This window comes from Phaenicophaeus curvirostris, chromosome 3 (assembly GCF_032191515.1).
Source record: "Phaenicophaeus curvirostris isolate KB17595 chromosome 3, BPBGC_Pcur_1.0, whole genome shotgun sequence".
Lineage (NCBI taxonomy): Eukaryota > Metazoa > Chordata > Aves > Cuculiformes > Cuculidae > Phaenicophaeus > Phaenicophaeus curvirostris.
Window position 1 is genome coordinate 15,885,152 of NC_091394.1, and position 18,296 is coordinate 15,903,447.

An 18,296-nucleotide genomic window follows, 5' to 3' on the forward strand; every position below is an offset into this window, starting at 1 on the left:
AGAACTTGTGTCCTGTATCTTTAATTTCTTGTTTCTTCATCTATTAGTGTTGCATAGCTGTAGGTCAAAAATTGAAAGCCAGTTGCTGCTTATAGAATTGCGTGTTAATGCTGCTAAAGAAGAGTTAGGCAATAGCACAAAATGATTATTTATGAAGAAATGGATTGTGGTATTCATTATGTACTTAAAAATTTTCTCTTCTAGACTATTTCTTCTCCGGGACAGCCAAAGCAATCCAAAGGCATTCGTACTTACACTGTGCCATCATCAAAAAATAAAGCATTTTCAAATTTTACCGGTAAGTAAATTATTTCTATACTGATCACAAAAAAGGAAATTTTAAATCACAAAGCTTTGAGAACACCTGAAGAGACCTCTTATTCATTACTGATGTAATGAACTGGGATTTTTCCATTAATGAGTATATTAGCAAGTATTCTTTAAAACTGTCAAATGTCTGATTCAAATTCTTTGTTAATGTTGCCTGGAAAAGTAGCGTAAGTCACTTAGGTATAGAAGTAGTGATTGGAATGTGTTCTCTGTGACTGACAGCAACACAGTGGCAGTTTTCTCCCAATCACATAGGCAAACGTAGAATAACTTAAGGAAACTTTATAAAGTTTTATTCTGTAGATTATCCAATAATGTTACATTGAGATGTTGAGAACCTGTTTGATTTTTATCGTGATCAAAAAGAACATCAGAAGTTTTACATCAGATAGAGCTCTTTATTGTCCCAAACCCTTTTCCCTTGCTTCACCTGCCAATTTTACGAACAGCTAACATATTTTCCTGGTATTTTTGTTTTATGTAATGAGATCAGTGATGTCTCTACAATTTTCAATTACTCTGCCCACGAGCTTTCACTTCCATGAAAAAACATTTCAAGCTGGGTTGACGCATATTTGTTTCTAGTGCTGTGCGTGTCTTCACAAATATCTTTGGGCACTAGGTTGTTTGGGCAGTGCCCATCATTTATCTTGCATCACACATTTCATTTTGTTGTGCTTGCATCTCTTCATGTGCAGTCTAAATTGAAAAGGGTGTTTTATTTCCCCAGTGTGAAGATGATGGACAGATATTTTTCAGCCTGGATGATGGGAACACCAAATTCAGTGACCTAATCCAACTTGTTGAATTCTATCAACTAAACAAAGGAGTCTTGCCCTGCAAACTCAAACACCACTGCATCCGAGTGGCCTTATGACCTCAAATATGACTTCTGACTGAAGACTGGATTTGCTAGAAGAGTAATTGTAAGAGAACGTTGACACTGGGGAATTGGCAGATTTGTAAGTTGGTTAAAAATAAATAAAAATATTATGCACCTTGGGACTCTGGAAGGGATGGATTCGACAGGTGCCAACAGACCAATATTGCTGGTTTGTCTAACACCTAAGAGTGATTGCTGCTGAGTGTCCCAGCATCCCAAAAATGGGGGGAGGGTATGTAAAACCATGAGTAAATTTGAAGCAAAACTGGAAACTGTCTTGGCTGGGCCACTTAACAGGAACAAGTGTGAAGAGAAATCTTTGAAAAGAACTCTTGCCCTGGAATAATCTTGACAATTAAGACTAGTGTGTTTACTTTTTGTATTGATCACTTTTTTTGCACTCCTACTTTGTTTTGGATATTGTATGCAGCCTATATTAGGAGCTGATGTGGCTTTTAAAATTCATGCAGGAGTTGGGTATTAATCTGCACCCTAAAATGTATGGAATGCTTCAGCCTAAAAGGATCTAGAAGAAAACCAAGAAGTGTGTGTGTGCGTGTCGTGCGTGTGTCTCAAAACTTCTCTGGAGACCTGGGGTTTGATGATCTGCACATGTCTTTGAAGAAGCAATGAGGATACAATTCTAAAAGAACATACCACCATATACATACTCTTAAAACTGTTGACTTGTAGCATTTATGGCTGTAGTGTGTTGATGGCATATTAGTGGCATCCAGTCATGCAAAGACTGTATTAGATTCTATGCACAAATTTTTATTATTGCAGTGGTGGTTTGTTTTTTACAGCCTTTTGACTGTTTTCCTGAGGAAACTTACTGTTACTAAATAGAACAGGACTGAATGACTACACTTGTTTTTGAAACCACCGTTTTTTGTGAGAAGATTCTTCTGCGGGTAGTCTTAGTATGACAAAATAAAAAAGCAAAAAACAAGCCAGTGTTTTTAGCTTTATAGCTCCTTGAATTTTCAGATTGTTTCAGAGAGCTCTTTCCATATAGTAAAGCTACAGTGACACAAAGCTCTTTTGGGGAATAGGGCACAAAAGAACTGTACCCCTTCTGCTTTCTTTAGGACCATGAAAGTTTACATGGTGAGAAAGAACATACTGGGAATGGAAACACATTTGATTGTGAACTAGCTGCTGGCAATATCATCCATCGAGGTAACTGGTGGTCTCTGTTTTCATACGTGCTAAAGCACACCAGTACCTATGGCAGAAAGGCATGTATCCTGCCCTGGTGCTGGTTTGTCATCAGAACAACTTTATTGTTAATGTTTAAATCAATTATTTAATGTTTACACAATAACTCTTTCTGATGATAAATCAGTATTAAAGTTAGACAAGTCCCACCTTGATTCTCCAATTGCCAATATCATTCTTGCAGCAACGCTGTTGGTGCAGGAACTGTTACTGAATAGCTTCCCAGCACTTCATGCAGTTAGCCGCCGTAAGAAGTATTCCACCCTGGGAACTTGAGTAGAGCATAGTGCAGAATGGAGCATTCTTAAGATGGTAAATGGTTTATGCAGGCTAGTTCGTCCTTACTAATATTTGCCACTGGGTTGGAAATCCTAGCCATCTGAAAGGATAAAGAAGGAAAACCAATCCCGTACCTTCAGGTCTTCATGTAGTGTTGAGAATAGCTTAAGACAAACCATAACCTGCCTGAGTCGTCCATATCAGCTAATAACTATGTCAATGGTATAGAAACACTGTATTTTAGTTTACAGAACACATTTAGTATTTTTTTTCCATTTAATGTCAGATATTAAAAAATGAAGAAACTTGATTATGTTTTTAGAAGCCTTTTTTTGTTCTGTTTTATTTTGGGTTTTTTTGTACATAGTGAAATGAGTGTTCCTGCTTTCTAGACAATGTATTTTAAAACCTTAAAATTAAGCTAACTTAAGTCTGACTTCACTTTGCATGCTTCTATTTGGCCCCTATTAGGAGAAAAAAGATACTTGTATTGACTACATTACCAGTTTAATAAGACCATTTATGCTGTAGTTTTAAGTTTTTCTGTTTACATAGCTTAGTGACAACCAAGCATTTTTCCCAGTAGACGGATAGTATTTGCAGTGTTTCATATTTATAAAAAAAAAACAAACCTTGCATCTTATTTAAATTGAGAATAAAAGTTTGACTATGAATCATGATTTTTGTATGTAGATGGTTGACTTAGTGTTTTGTACTTTTCCCAGCTAAAGTGAGCTGTTTTGAGAAAGTGACCACCTTCAAAGTGGCATCAATCTTACTTAAGCAGATCACTGCTTTGTCTTCTTTCTGCTGGAAAACAGTCAATACCACCTTAGTTTTCCAACAGATTCAGCTGGCTGCCAGCTCAGAATACCAAGGACTGAAGGACATTTGACTCTTATTTTTGTATTTAAATGACATGAATGTAAAGGGGATGCTCAGGGTTGTTTTGGAGCCTGTTGAATTTTTATCTTTTTGCCTGTGATTTTATTTTCTAAATAAATACTTCATGTAGCAATCTTGAATATGTTGAGAAGAAAAATGCCAAACCATTTTGGTAATGAGGTTACTAGTTAAGTTATGTAACGATAGGTGTTAAAGTACAAAAAAACATTTATTTGTTAATTAATCTTGAAGAAACACGTGCCTCAGTTTAGATGTTTTGTCTTATCTTTTCTGCACTAAATACCTGACAGTTTGACCAATCAATGCACCTTTCCAGTGGCAAGACTTGCTTATCATAAATTATATTGTCACAATGCAAGATTTAGTGACTGTAAAATGGAATAAAGTTTAAAGTTTCAGGGAATGCAAAAGGTATTAACTTAAGAGACAAAACCTTTATTCAATATGCTTTGCGTCATACTGTAAATAGCTTTTTGGCTTGTGAACCTAATTGTAATCTTTCAGGTATTTTTGTACAAATAAGGGACTGATATTCTGTTTCTTGTAATTAGAAATAAACGTTAATACAATGCTATTCATTTTATATTGGAATTAATGTCTTCTTTTGGATGTATCTGTGCACTATGTGTCTCTTGCCTTAATTAAGTCTGGGTTATTTAGTATTTGATAGGAATGGTTGGACTTGATGTTCCAGTGGGTCTTTTCCAACCTGGTGATTCTATGATTCTCTGATTTGGGATTGGTTAAATTAAATAGTCTTTAAGAGAGAATTAAGAGGAAAACAGAAGCCCAAATATATCTTTATTTTTGTGGTTCTGTCTTACGATTCCTTTTAGGACAGATTCTTTTATTTAAAATAGAACTTGCTCACCCCTTTTGTTTGAGGAAAATTATTAGGGATATTCTGCTACGATATTTACACTTTTCACTGGGGAAGGTTGCTAGAGTCAAATCAGCATCTTTTGGGTATTAAAACAAAGTTATAACTCACGGAAAATATACACTCCGTATGAAGAACTTTATTGGCCTGATAGCTGTTGCATCAGAAAACTTTTCAATAGTACTTTCAGAAAGCAATTATTTCCCTCTATAATCCTTGTATTCGGGTGTTCCGTCAGCATTGGGTGGAAATGCACATCTGCACAAAATATGTTTTTGCTTAAAAAAAGCCATTTCATTATAGGGGCAGGATTGGTGGTAGACACTAATAAAAAGTTGGAAATGTTTCACTTTGTTGGACACCATCCTTCCCTGTTTCTGCGTTGCTAATCCACAGAAGCCATCAATGCGTTCCACATCAAGCCTCAGTCACTCTCTGGTTTCTGTATGTATGTTTTTATGTGAGTTTGTATAGCACCGGGGCTTGAGTTATGTTAGTGTTAGAAAATTCATTCATCAGTTCATAAAGGCAGAGTACTTATTTTGGGTTTTCTTATTCCCCAATTTTTTTCTGTCTGGAGGTGTGTGTTAAACTTCAAGTGCTTAGAGTTTACCATCCTGCATGCCACTAATTTTTTTCACTGAGGTGAACAAAGGCATGGCGGGGCCTGCTTTCTTACAGAAAGGTTTGAAGATGCCTATTTCTCATTTAGCTAACGGAAGCTGTGCTGACACTGAAACTGCACCACTTTGTAATTTGTAATATTCCAGCAGTCCTGGCTGACTGGGGAAGTCCCACTGGACTGGAGGCTGGCTGATGTTGTGCCCATCTACAAGAAGGGTCGCAGGGAGGATCCAGAGAACTACAGGCCTGTCAGTCTGACCTCAGTGCCAGGGAAAGTCATGGAACAGGTGATCTTGAGTGCTATCATGAAGCACATGCAAGAGAACTGGGTGATCAGGCCCAGTCAGCATGGGTTCACGAAAGGTAGGTCCTGCCAAACAAACGTGATCGCCTTCTATGACAAAGTGACTCACCTACTGGGTGAGGGAAAGGCTGTGGATGTGGTCTTGGACTTCAGTAAAGCCTTTGACACAGTTTCCCACAGCATTCTGCTTCAGAAACTGTCAGCCTCTGGCCTGGACAGGCACACACTCTCCTGGGTGGAAAACTGGTTGGCTGGCCGGGCCCAGAGAGTGGAGGCCAGTGACAAGTGGGGTTCCCCAGGGCTCAGTGCTGGGTCCAGCACCATTCAATGTCTTTATCAATGACCTGGATGAAGGCATCGAGTGCACCCTTAGCAAGTTTGCAGATGACACTAAGCTGGGTGGAAGTGTCGATCTGCTGGAGGGTAGGGAGACTCTGCAAAGGGATCTGAACAGGCTGGACCGCTGGGCTGGGTCCAATGGCATGAGGTTTAACAAGGCCAAGTGCCAGGCCGTGTACTTGGGGCACAACCACCCTGTGCAGTGCTACAGACTAGGCGAAGTCTGGCTAGAAAGCTGCCTGGAGGAGAGGGACCTGGGGGTGTTGGTTGACAACCGACTGAATATGAGCCAGCAGTGTGCCCAGGTGGCCAAGAAGGCCAATGGCATCTTGGCTTGTATCAGAAACGGCGTGACCAGCAGGTGCAGGGAGGTTATTCTCCCTCTGTACTCGGCAGATGCTAGGTACGTCCTATTTTGAAATGCCTTAATTTAGCTATACTTTTTCATTATTTGATTTCCTCCATAGTACTTCTATTTCATGCTGAATTTCTGCAGCATATAAGTGCTCTGTGTGACTCTTACTAGCTCTTTGTTTTCAGGTTACTGTAGTGCTGTCAGAATCAAGTCCAAAGACAAAACCAAGTACAGAAACTAGGTAAACTGTGAGGATTAGACCTTCTTGAGAAATTACCCTACAAGACAGCTGGTCATGGAAGAAAACATTGATAATTATAGAATTGATGGGTTGAAGAATTGATTTGGCTTTTTGCTAAAGACTGTGGTTTGTGAAAACAGCTGGCTAAAACAAGGATGTAAATAGCTGAAGGCTTAAAAAGAGTTTGCCACAAAATATTTACAGTTACTGGAACAAGCATTTGACCTGTTCTAAAAAACAGACTTCGTTAGAAAAGAGAATGTGCCTGAGAAGGCATTGCATCCTCTTGCTTGAATGCATACCTTCACCAACAAGATCCTAGAAGCTGCTGCCCTTGAAAAAATAACGCAGTAAAAATGGAAGAGATACAAGGAAGACCAAACAGGATGCTCAGAAGAAATATCAAATATAATAAGACAGTTTAGCTGACTGGAAAGCAGAGACTGAGGGTAGTATAGTAGGCTTACAGAAAAAACATAGGCAGCTGAGCAGAATGCAAGACATTTAATTACTATCTCTTTCAATACAGAAGTCACAGAATGTCACCTGAAGTGTGCAGAAGCCCAGCTCAGAAAAAAACAGAAATATTTCTTCATAGGCTGCTCATCCAGCATTCACCACAAAACGTAGCATGTACTGAATGCTCACACGCATTCACAAAGGGCTTAAACGTCACGGTAGAGAAAACTCAGCCTTTGGATGTTAACTATTATACAAAAATACCCTCTTTCACTGTCAAAGTCCATGGGCCACATGTCACCAAGGGCCAGCAGTAGTCTTTAGGGGAAGAATTATTACTTGAAAGCCGATTTTTGTACTCTTTATACCCTACGTGTCTACTACTAAGCATTAGAGAAGTTATTGGGCTAGAAAGATTCTTGATCTGATACAGTACCTGTGTCCACATGTTTCAGCACATACTGAAACAACTGAAGGTGGCACTAATAGCTGAGGAAAGCCCCCAAAAGCCTGCATTACAACAAACTACAGGCTCCTTTCTACGGAATTAAGGCTGCCCTTAGAAAAATGGTCATAAGAGCATCAAATTTGCTCCCTGCCAACCCAGAAGGTGATGCCTCCAGGGCCTGCAATAGCTGTCTCCCTCAACCTTCTGCCTGAAGAGTTTGCTAGGGGTGTGGGGGCTGCCTCGTTCAGCTAATAAGTAAACAAATAAATAGAATCGTAGAATACTTTGGGTTGGAAGGGACCTTAAAGATCATCTGCTTCCAACCCCTCTGCGATGGGCAGGGACAGGGTAAGCATGTCTGTCATGTCAGTGCAGGCCAGTTGAAATACAGCCTGGACTTTGCCGCATGGTAGAGCGGAAGGAAGGTGGGTTTTGCAAGCCCTGTCCCACCCCCTAACCTGCCTCTTCCCCTCCCTCAAGACGCTGGGCAAGGTTGGACCAGGCTGGCAGTGAGTGGCCGCAGATGAGCCCCACAAGGGAGCCACTTTGGTGAGGTCTCATTGTCCTGCCTTAAACATGCGAGGGTTTTTTTTTCTTTCTTTCTTTTGTTTGCTTTGTGTTATGGCATCTACTGACCCAGGCAGCACCCTGGGCCTTGGCTCCTGTGAAAGGGCAATGAAACAGCTCTAAGTGAAGATGGGGTGTTCGACAGCTGCCTGCGGGGCATGTGGTGCCACCTGGGGCAAGACTCACCCCGAAGCCAGCAGGGTGCCCATCCCCTCACACTCCCTCCAAACCTTCTCCAAGGGGACCGCGCCTCCAGTTTGTGAGAGTTTCAGCTCCTGGCAGTGCCAAGGCTGCCAGAGCATCCAGGGAGTTTCACTCTTCCCTGGTGGCACTGGGATGTGGGAACTGCCGCCAGCCAGGTCCCTGGGTGTAGCAAGGGCTGCCACTGCCCCAGAAGCCTGGTTTTGGTGTGTCCTTAATTGTCCCACTTGATTTCTGTTGCGAACTGCCAGACAGCTCAGTTGTGTAGACATTGTCATCAGGGTGATTCCCTGATTTCAAATTGGCAGAGGCAGGATCTGCTGGAGCTGCTGACTCTCTCTGTTCCGCCTCTCATTTGGCATCTGGTATATTTTCCTTTGAGGCTCTGCAAGTAAGTGAAAAGCCCCATGTCTTTCCCATCCTAATACCTGTGAATTGCTGTTGAATGAATTCACAAGCTTTCTTTTTTCCCCCCTTGTTGATAAAGAATGACTGATAAAGCTAGTGAACATAGTGCTACACGTGGTTAATGATTAATGAAGACGTGCAGAACAAGCACAGTAGCAATGAAGACCAGATAGTTACTGGAAAAGCCCTGGAAATTTCTTAAGGTAAAATACCTTGTCTGCTTCTGGTGACCTCTTCCTCAAAGGAAGGGGACTATAAAGAAGCTACAGAAAATACCTGTTTCCAAAGCACCTAGGAAAGGACTGAAGTCTCCAAACAGGTAAGGGTAAACTCACTGATGTCTGAAATTGGAGTTACTTCTGTACTTTTACCAACTAATCTGCTCTGACGAGTCTGCATGCTTTGTTAAGTATGAAGCTAGTAATCAGTTAGAAACACAGCATAGTATACTAAATGTAGTTGTATTTTAATTGACACATGGCTTAAGCCTATTTTGTTGAAATAGTCAAGAGTTCATGAAGTATTGTAAAATCAAAACTTTGCCATTTACAACATTTTTAAGAGAATCTCTCCTTCTAAAAATTGACTTGAGGGCACAGCTGGTAAAGTGAGGCAGTCTGGAGGGGTGGCATACCTCTAAAAGACAGCATACTGGACAATCCAGTACCTGAATCCCAGCTGACAAAGGGAATTTCTTAACCTTTTCAAATTTAATCCTAAAAAAAGTTCTTATTTGTTTTAAAATTCAGTTCTCCTGTTCCTGCAGCTTGGTTTCATAGTAAATTTGTCACATTGGGCTTGTCCTCTTGTAGAGGTCCTGTTTATGGAACAGGAACTGGAGTGATCCCCGTACATTGACGTTATGATTTTATGTTTTGCCTAATGTAGAATAGCAAAGTTATTTCAACACTGGTAGGGTTCAGAGAGCAAGAAGATGATGAAATTGGAACTAGTGTTCATAGAGATATCGTTGGAAACAGAAAAGGGAATAAAATCACAATTTTTACCATTTACGCTACATAAATGTACTGTTTCTGTCATTGCAAAATAAAAAGGGGGGGGGGAAGAATAGGCACCATAATGAAACTGTGATGAACAATTTTCCAATATGACTGTGATGTGTGCTGAAAGGATTCCTCAGCAGAGTGACACTCAAGGGAAGATCATCCCAAAAGTCTGACATTCAAAGTGTGCATCCTCCCCACTAACAGACTAAAAGCAAAGTAAGGAAACTGGAGCATCTGTTGCAAGAACAGGGCACTTACTGAGACCAAGGGGGTGGACTGTGGATCGTAATTATGCAGCTGTGTCCTTTCTACACACATAATGGAGTAGAACTGTTGCTTCACTGGTAAAACTGCCATCTCTCCTATCTGTCCCACACTGTGAAGTCAGTAGAGTGAAACAGCAGGACTGCAGTAGGTGGAAGTTTCATCTGTTTACCTGTTTAGAAGATAACATAAAAGCTCTGTTAACAAAGAGGTTACTGAAACCTCATATTTGGAAATAAGGAGACAGAACAGGAGAGTTTTCAAAAATGGCTGTAGGCTGGAACTTTACTCTTGTCAAAGAGCAGAAAACTCAAGATGTGTTTTGCCTTCCCCTTTTGCCAGTCAGCTGGTTTCTGTTGAATTTCTGTTTCATGGGAAGTATGCAGAGCCAAGGCAGATAGATGAGGGGATGGATAATGGCATTTGAGATAGTGAACTGTTACACTGTAATGGGGAGAAGACTGCTAAAGGTTTTTTTAAAGTTGTCAGAGAGTTTCTTTGGATGGTCAATTGATACGCATCCCTGGGAAGTTTCCCTGTTGCTTCGTTCTTTCCCATATTCTCTGTTTAGTATATATTTCTTACTCTGTACCTTCCATTATATTCTTCTATTATATTCTATTTTATTCTTTGCAGTTTCAAAGGCAGACAATTAGAGAGGTTCTGTGTCTGGAAAGATGACAACTTACATGAGGATTAATGGCACCACATTATATTAAATGTTGTGCTGCAAGTCTGGACATAGGACCTGAAGGCAAAGATGTGACTCCAGTACTGTGTAACCTATCAAACAGTCTCTGTAGAGGATGCATCTCCCCGTATGTTACGTACAGACTGTTTTTACAAGACTGGATATAAAGCAGAGAGGTTAGGAGGGTTTTTAAGGTGGTTTGAGCAAAGATAAGTAGGAAAGGTTTCAGTCCCTGTAAAGGGCAGAAGAGAGGACATGGAGACTCTTCTGTCTTAACACTGAAGACAACTGAAGCTGTAGTACCACTAACAGCATTCCAGCAAAAACTGGAATACATATAACCCTAAATGACAGTCCTTATTAGCATTTCAGAGTTTCAAACCAGTCTTGCCAAACTTGGGTCTGTGACATTCATTGTGCTTCAGAAAATATTTTTTTTTTTATATACCAAGTGCCATCTACTGATTGTTAGGGTAATGTCAAGCACTGGTGTTAGCAATACTGTCGTGTAATTTGGAGTTCAAGGAAAATGGCATCATAGAAAAAAATAGGGAGGGAATAATCTCTTCCTGTTTGGTGGCCAGGATGTAAAGTAACAGGCAAAAACTTATGGAAAAAAAGATCCTAGCAAATATATGCACCGGAGTGTATTGTTTAGGAAGGTTACAAATTCAGTGTCAGTGTAATGCTACTGTTTAGTTGCTTGTAACACCTCCCTGTGTTATGCCCTCATTCCCACTCACTTGTGCTATTGACAAATTGCTCCATTTAAGAAAAAACCTCACAGTTTTTAGATTTTCTTTCCTCTGACTCATGACAGTGCAGGTAGCATCGACATGATAAAGCAGGAAGCAAGCATCACTACTATGACTACTTAGTCATGTAAAGAAGTGAGATGGGAAATAACAGAAATACTACGTATGTTGTTTTCTGATTTAAAAAAACAATCTGCGCTCAAAAAATTAGAAACAATCCAGCTACTCATAGAACCAGGTATATGAATTTCAAGGTGAATATACATTTCCCGATATATGGGACAGGCTGAAGGCTGCTGAAATACCAGCATGCTGGGGAGGTGGCTGGCACGCACCTTTTTCATCTCAGGCAGAACCATAAAGGAACTGATCTTTCACTGGGTCTCGTATTGTCACTTTCTGTGCTGTTCCTTTAGAGGGAGGGGGAGAGAAAGAATGCAATGGATTTAGGAGGAGGTGACATTTCTTTAATGGTATCCTATGGGTGCATTATCTTGTAGAGACCTTTTCCTTTTGTATCTCACTCTGATTAGCACATTTCTTTGTTCAGTTTTAAAATGCTTGGACGGTTTTCCCTGAAGAAATACATGTGACTTCCAGCTGTTTTAATTTTTTCTCGATGTGTTTGATATCCTTATACATCTGCAAGCCCATCAGAATCTTGCTGAGTTCTTGACTGCAGTGTTTCCTGTGGTAATTTTTCTTCAGTTTTAACCACACATAGCACGGAAAAGTGTTTCCTTCTGCTTGTTTCTAATCTGCTGTCTTTTAATTTCACTGAGTAGTCCCCCTTGGGCTTTTGAAATTTGAAAAATAGAAAGAAGTTCTTTATCTTCTCCCTTTACTGTTTCTTTCCCTGGTCCTTTCCTTGGCTTCCTCTGTGTTGTTCTGTTTTCAAAGCTAACCAGGCCCTCTCATTTGAATCTTCCCTAAAGGAGAAGGTAAGTGCCTTTGAAGAGAAATCTTCTCTAAACTCCAGGAGGGCAGTGAAGTCTTTTTGAAAATGAAAATCTAAGAGAATATTGAATATTCCAGAACTGTTCCAACAGCTGAACAAAAGTCACTAGAATATTTTTCTTATAATTTACTAACTTGTTCTTATTGGATACAAACTTCTTACTGTTCTTGATCATACTACTTACTAAACAGATTTTCATTCAACAGTGCTGCCAAGGCTTCTTAGACTAAGTCCATTAGTTTGATCCCTAAGATTTTCAGAAGCTTAATTCCACCCTCCCTCTGTAGGCTATGTTACTTCAGAATCTATGTTACTGAGCTTCCTGAGACTCCATACTGACTATTCAAAATGTGACATTCCTAGCTCTCCTCCCCAGTTCCTATGGTTGCACCTTCCACAGAAAAAAAAGGGCAGGAGGTTGGGGAAAGGAATCATGGGATGATGTCCTTTCACTGCAAGCTTTTATGTGCTTGCTAACAAATGCAAAAGCCCCCAGGAAATGTGGCATTCATGTATTTTAGGCAGTGAGGTAGAGGAGTCTACCAGATCTCCTTAGCGGGAATTGTTGTTGAGGTGGGACACAGAAAGAATGGACCAGGAGGAATACTCACTGTAGAGATGGCTAGTGACAGATCTGAGACAGGAGATGATGAGTAAGCTTGTACAGTAAAAAAAGATAATCTAGCATCTTAGATGACTTGTAGGAGAGAAAGAGGAATATTTTCTGTATCTTTTGCCCATGGCCATTGGCACCTAATCCGTAAGATGATAATATTTTCTGCCCCAGCATAAAAGACCAACTAATTTTACAGAATTTGAATAGGAATTAGAAACAATCAGAGAAAAAAAAGAATGGATCTTTGGAAAGAAAGAAATTATAGCTACAGAATATCTTTTTAAGACATCTGTCATGAAAGGTAAAAACGAGGAAGATATTAACAATGTATTTATACTAAATATTAAAGGGTTAATAATTAAAAGGTTCCTATTGATGATCTAAATCTGTGGGGCAACCCCCTTCACATCAGTAAGTTTCCAAAATAACGTGTAAATAAAATTTAATATTACAATGTATTTCTGGAGGAAAATCTTGATTGCAGTGAAATAGATTAATTCTACTTAGTATTAAGGCCCAATGACAAACTGAAGTATACAGTCAAAATTCATAACAAATGTAGATACAGAATTATCATTGCCCAGAAATGTAAGCCCTGAAATCAAATAGAGTTTTTGATATTTATTTATTAATTCGTTCATTCACCTTAATTAACCAATTCAACTAATTAATTCAAACTAACCAATTAAGTAATAGAAAACATTTGGAAAGCTTTGTCAACAATAAGAACATAAGCATAGCTTTAAGGAATGTGCACACTTAAACACAAAACATTTCACACCCTGACTAGAGTGCAATTACAGGCACCCCTAGGCAGTCAGCAGCAAGCAGCAGGGCTTTGCCGCAGTCCCAAGTGGTTTCCCCACAGGCCATGTGGCCTGAGCCAGCAAAAAACCAGACAGCTCTAACTGGATATTACACATATTTACATTTTTTCCTTTCTTTCTGGTTTTTTTTAGCATGTTGATAATTTTCCTTCTGGCATAATCTTCTGCTTCTTCAGTATTCTTTTTCCTCCAAGGAAATTTATATCTAAGGTTGGCATCTATCCCTAGAATCCTTCTTCTTATCATGTCTTATACTTCATTTAATTATTTAGCAATACGTTCTTTGTTGGTTTTGTTGAGGTTAATGATATTATACTGTACAGGTTTTACTCAGGTGGGCATGTAAACACATGCTTCTACACGTTAAGCTCCTGTTATGAGACCTTACCAGGTTCTCAGAAGTCCTTTATTTGCTGGTTCCTAACATGACAGGTACCCTATGCTCTCTCTCCTGTTTTCTGTTGCCTTACATATGCCAGAAATTTTTTCTTGGCACTCCTGTCTGGGATGACAACTCGTCCCCTCATGCTCCTGCCTTTCCAGCTTTTAAATTGGCCCATATTGTGCCCTTATCTTCAGATATGTGTCGACCAGGTACATAGATGTTGATTCCTAAGTATTACAGGACCACAGTTCTGGGGTTTGCCACATTAGCCAGGATAGGTGCCTTATTGTGGTAGGCTACTGAAAATAATGTTTATTATGATTTAAAGTTTAAATTTAAAAAATAAACCTCAGAGCTTTACAAGTGTGTTTTGTGATAAAGATAAGATGGAAAAGAAAATCAGAATACATTATTATGATTATATGCAAGTGTAGGTATTCTTTGTAGCTGCCCATGACACACAATTTTTGTGTGAATGCTGCATTGTTCTTGTGCTTACATCTGCCTCCTCCCTTTCAAGGTTATTGATGCATATTTCTATTGTACACCCTAATGAGTATGCTCCTGGCTTTGGACGATTTCCTTTCTAGCACTATCCAAAAATGTGAGATCCAAATGTATTTTTTCCCATTTTATCTTATTTTTTTTTAAAAAAAAAACTTTTTTACAATTACAGTAATTTGTTAACATGCTGAATGTTGTTCTGCTCAGCCTGGTAATTACTTGACTGTGTAATAGTCCTTAAATGACTTTCTGATTGAGTGGTGAACTACTGATTTGCTACAACCGTGGCTTCCTTACATGCTTCCTTCAAGGTTAAAAAAAAAAAAGAAAAAAGAAAAAAGAAAAAAAAAAATTCACAGTCTTTGCTCCTACCACTTTTTCTTTATTTTGGAGATTCCATTAGGCAACATCTTTCTAGATTTTCAAGAGCAGCTTTCTGATCCATTTTAAAATATATTTCTTAAAAATGCATTGCGCCCTTTTGGAACAACAATTTTTGATGCAGTGCCTCTGTACAAGTAGGCATTTTAAGTGCATATACATTTGGTCAAAACTTCATAGCTAGCATAAGGAGTTAAATATTGAAAGTGGAATAAGGAATAAACAGAGAAGCCAATATTTTTTCAATATAAAAGGTGTTATGATAGATCAGTATGTACTCTCTGTTAGTGCCTCCTTTCTCAGCTCTTCTTATGTATTCTGCTGTTGAAAAGGGCTGTTAAAAACCAGTTTTTAGTTACCTTTTTTATTTTTAAAATCATCCCTGACTCTGATCTTTTATTAGTTTTGAGGCTTAAAATTATCTCGGTGTTCCCTGAGTTCTATAGTAGATCTATTGGCTCGTTTGTGCTGTTTTACTAGGAAAGGCATATTCTCACAACTTTGATTTATCTTGCTTGTTCCTAGAACAAAGTGTAACCTCCACAACCTCATTCTTAAAAAGAACTTGTGATGGAGGTTATTTGCTGCACATGGCTTTCAAGTATTCATTTTTAGTGTACATACATTTGGTACCTGACATGCAAAATTTTGTGTGAAGCAAGGTGATCTCTGTTCTGAAGATTTGAATGTTATTGCAACATTATGATATTACAAAGAGTATCACAGCTAATATAGCTGACCTTGCCATCAGGTTCTGCTTTGACATCCTTTGGTAGTTTCTACTGTTCAGCAATATTATGTGTTAGATGTGAACCCAGTACTTGTTTTCAGAAGAGAATCGATCTTTTGAAGCAACAGTTTTTACAGAATACTGGTGCTTCCTTCAAAACCAGAAGCCCCTGATAAATAGTAAAGATGCTTTTAAATTTCTAAGATGATGCATCAAAATTTATTGTATCTAAAGCAGCATAAGACATCCTTTCTCTTAAGAAAAGTATCTGTAAAAGGAAACTAGAAGTAAAAGAGAACACATGTAGAACTAGAAGCACCATCCATTTTTTGAAATTAACCAGGAAGTTTATCTTTTCAGCCAAATAGGAAACAGTATGAGTATAAATAGTTAATTCAATAGATATTTAATGCGACAAACAGAGAGAGAAATATGAAACTGGTAGCACTAACTAGTGGAGCGTACCTGAGCAGTGAGAGCAGGGGTTATATTCTCTGCTGTAATTTGAACTTTATTCTCTGCTTCACTGCAAAGTATTTCTACAGTCCCAGTCCAATCCCAGTCCCAATCTTCAGTCCATTTTTCCAAGAAAAAAAATAAACTTTGTTGCCCGATGAAGATATGAATGCAGCTTCATTGTGAGAAAACCCACAGCTCCATCTCTCTCTATTCCAAATTCAACACTTAGAGCCATAGCAAATGTTTTGAGTCTTAACACATGTTCTGGATCCCTTATTCCCCAGTCTTAGTCTTTTTCCACATGCTAGTTGAAGATGCTTCTGGTCACTTTGCCATCACAGTTTTACAGCTTGTCTTCCTGGGTAGCAGCAGAAGCAACCAGCAGAGCTCTAAGCTGCAAAACTGAAGAGCATTGTCTTGAGGATCCAGAAATACTGACAGGCTTTTTGTGACAGCTTGCTGCCCTAGGATTGGTAGAAACCAACTGTTTCTTTGTAAGTATCCACTTCATTTATAACACTACTTCTTCTGGGTTTTTTTCAGTGAATAGAAAGTGTCTTCCTTTTTAAGGAGGTCGTAAAATTTATTCTTGTTCAACATTACATTGCTTTATTTCATTTCATTTAATTTGTGTTAGAAATGCTTCAGGCTTGGAATATGCTTGAAATGCATTGTACTTGCAGTCAAAGAATTTTGAGTTAAGGCTTATTTTTTTATATAGTAGATTATTTACTCCAACTAGTTTTCTTGAAGACTACAGTTACGCAATATGTAGAATACTGACCTGGATTGTATGAGTTTACTGTAGTGTAAGATATGGTAAATAAATCATATTTTTGATGAAAGTTTAGGGTGATTTTACATGCTGAACAGATGTATTAAGAAATGGAATCGGCAACCAGTGTGAAATATTAATGGCTTGTAAATCACTCACAAGTCAGAGAATGTAGATGCAGAACAGTTTTCGTAATTTTTGCTTCAGTGGGTAATAGGAATAAGTTTAGACTAGCATCTTGTTGGAAGAGGGAAACTGAAAATATCCCCTAGAATTCATCAGAAGCTATAGGCAGGTCATGTATTTTGCTCCACTATATGTTGCAAAGTATGTAACATAAAATGTGGTAGTGATTCACCTTCCCTCAGCATACACTCTCTCCATTTTGAATACTCTAAGCGCTGAAGAAGAGTGAAAAATGACATTTCTGCTGGAAGAAGTTAGCCTGGTGGTAAAGATGGAAGAGGTGTCTCTTGAGACCACACAAATCAAGACCACTCCTACATAAAAGAAAGAGGCTTTTTGAAGAGCTACGAGGAACTAAAAGGCAGAAATCTCAAAAATCCCTAAAGTTTCCTAAACTGTCTTTCAGAATACTATGCAGACTATCAGATTGCAGTAAAGATAGGCTGCTTCTGGACTGGCAGCATCTGACCTCAGCAGACAGAGATTCAAAATCTCTGTACCTCTGACCAGAGACAACCTCTGCCAGCGTGTGGGTGGGAAGGTGCTGTGACTTTAAACCTGGTCTGGATTTAGGCCATTTGGATTTCAAATGGAGCTGGAGCCAAATGCGGTAATGCAGAAGAATATTTTGGAAGAGAACAACTCTTCCTAGCAAAATATTTTATGGAAGATGCCCCCGAGGTCTTACCCAAAACTGCACGGCATACGGGAAAGACTTACACTTGAACTTGTAAACAAGAACCTGAACTAAGGACTCTGACCACAAAGGTAATTAATGCATCAGACTACCCTTGTTTAACAGCCTTTCTCCTACAGTCACAAGCAAATCCTGTCTAAATGAGAGCCTGTCTCTCCTAATGATAATGTGGAAGCTGTGATTACCCATCTGAGGTGTGGAAGTGAACAGTATCATAAGGAGAACAGATGGCAGGCAGTTCTGAGTGGGGATATGGCTGGCTGTGCTGTGGTGAAGTTATGTACAGCAGCAGGTAGGAGTTATCTTTCCTGGCTGGCTGTTTTGCCTCCTAGTTAGAGATGATTGCCCTTCAAACAAAGCTGGCAGGATATGAACGCTTGGTGGCTCTGTCACCCAATGCTACAGGGACAGGCAGGTTCTTTTAGGGTTCCTTGGTTGAAGGAAGACTGGCCACAGTGTGATAGTTACAATTAGATCTTTATTATTATATGAAATATTTAATTATTAACATAGTTTATTATCTATAGTTTCTAGCATTTAGTGTAGCTTCCTGTTGCACAAAGTTTTTATAGATTATCATACTTTCAGGTAAGCAAACTTTCTACTAATGAGTGTA

At 39.1% G+C, this 18,296-nt stretch overlaps 2 protein-coding genes across 6 annotated transcripts in view; both read left to right on the top strand.

Moving 5' to 3' along the window:
* Window positions 1–4,202, top strand: part of GRB10 (growth factor receptor bound protein 10) — a 148,460-nt gene extending 144,258 nt beyond the window's left edge. For all 4 annotated transcript variants that reach the window (XM_069853426.1, XM_069853428.1, XM_069853427.1 and 1 more), the window contains 2 exons: window positions 205–298; window positions 1,061–4,202. In XM_069853426.1, coding sequence (XP_069709527.1) covers window positions 205–298; window positions 1,061–1,207 — 241 coding nt within the window. In that variant the 3' untranslated portion in view covers window positions 1,208–4,202. The remainder of the gene's footprint in view (window positions 1–204; window positions 299–1,060) is intronic.
* A 4,386-nt stretch (window positions 4,203–8,588) lies between these two features.
* Window positions 8,589–18,296, top strand: part of DDC (dopa decarboxylase) — a 71,555-nt gene continuing 61,847 nt past the window's right edge. For both annotated transcript variants that reach the window (XM_069853432.1, XM_069853431.1), the window contains exon 1: window positions 8,589–8,764. The gene's annotated coding sequence lies outside the window, so the exon portion shown is untranslated. The remainder of the gene's footprint in view (window positions 8,765–18,296) is intronic.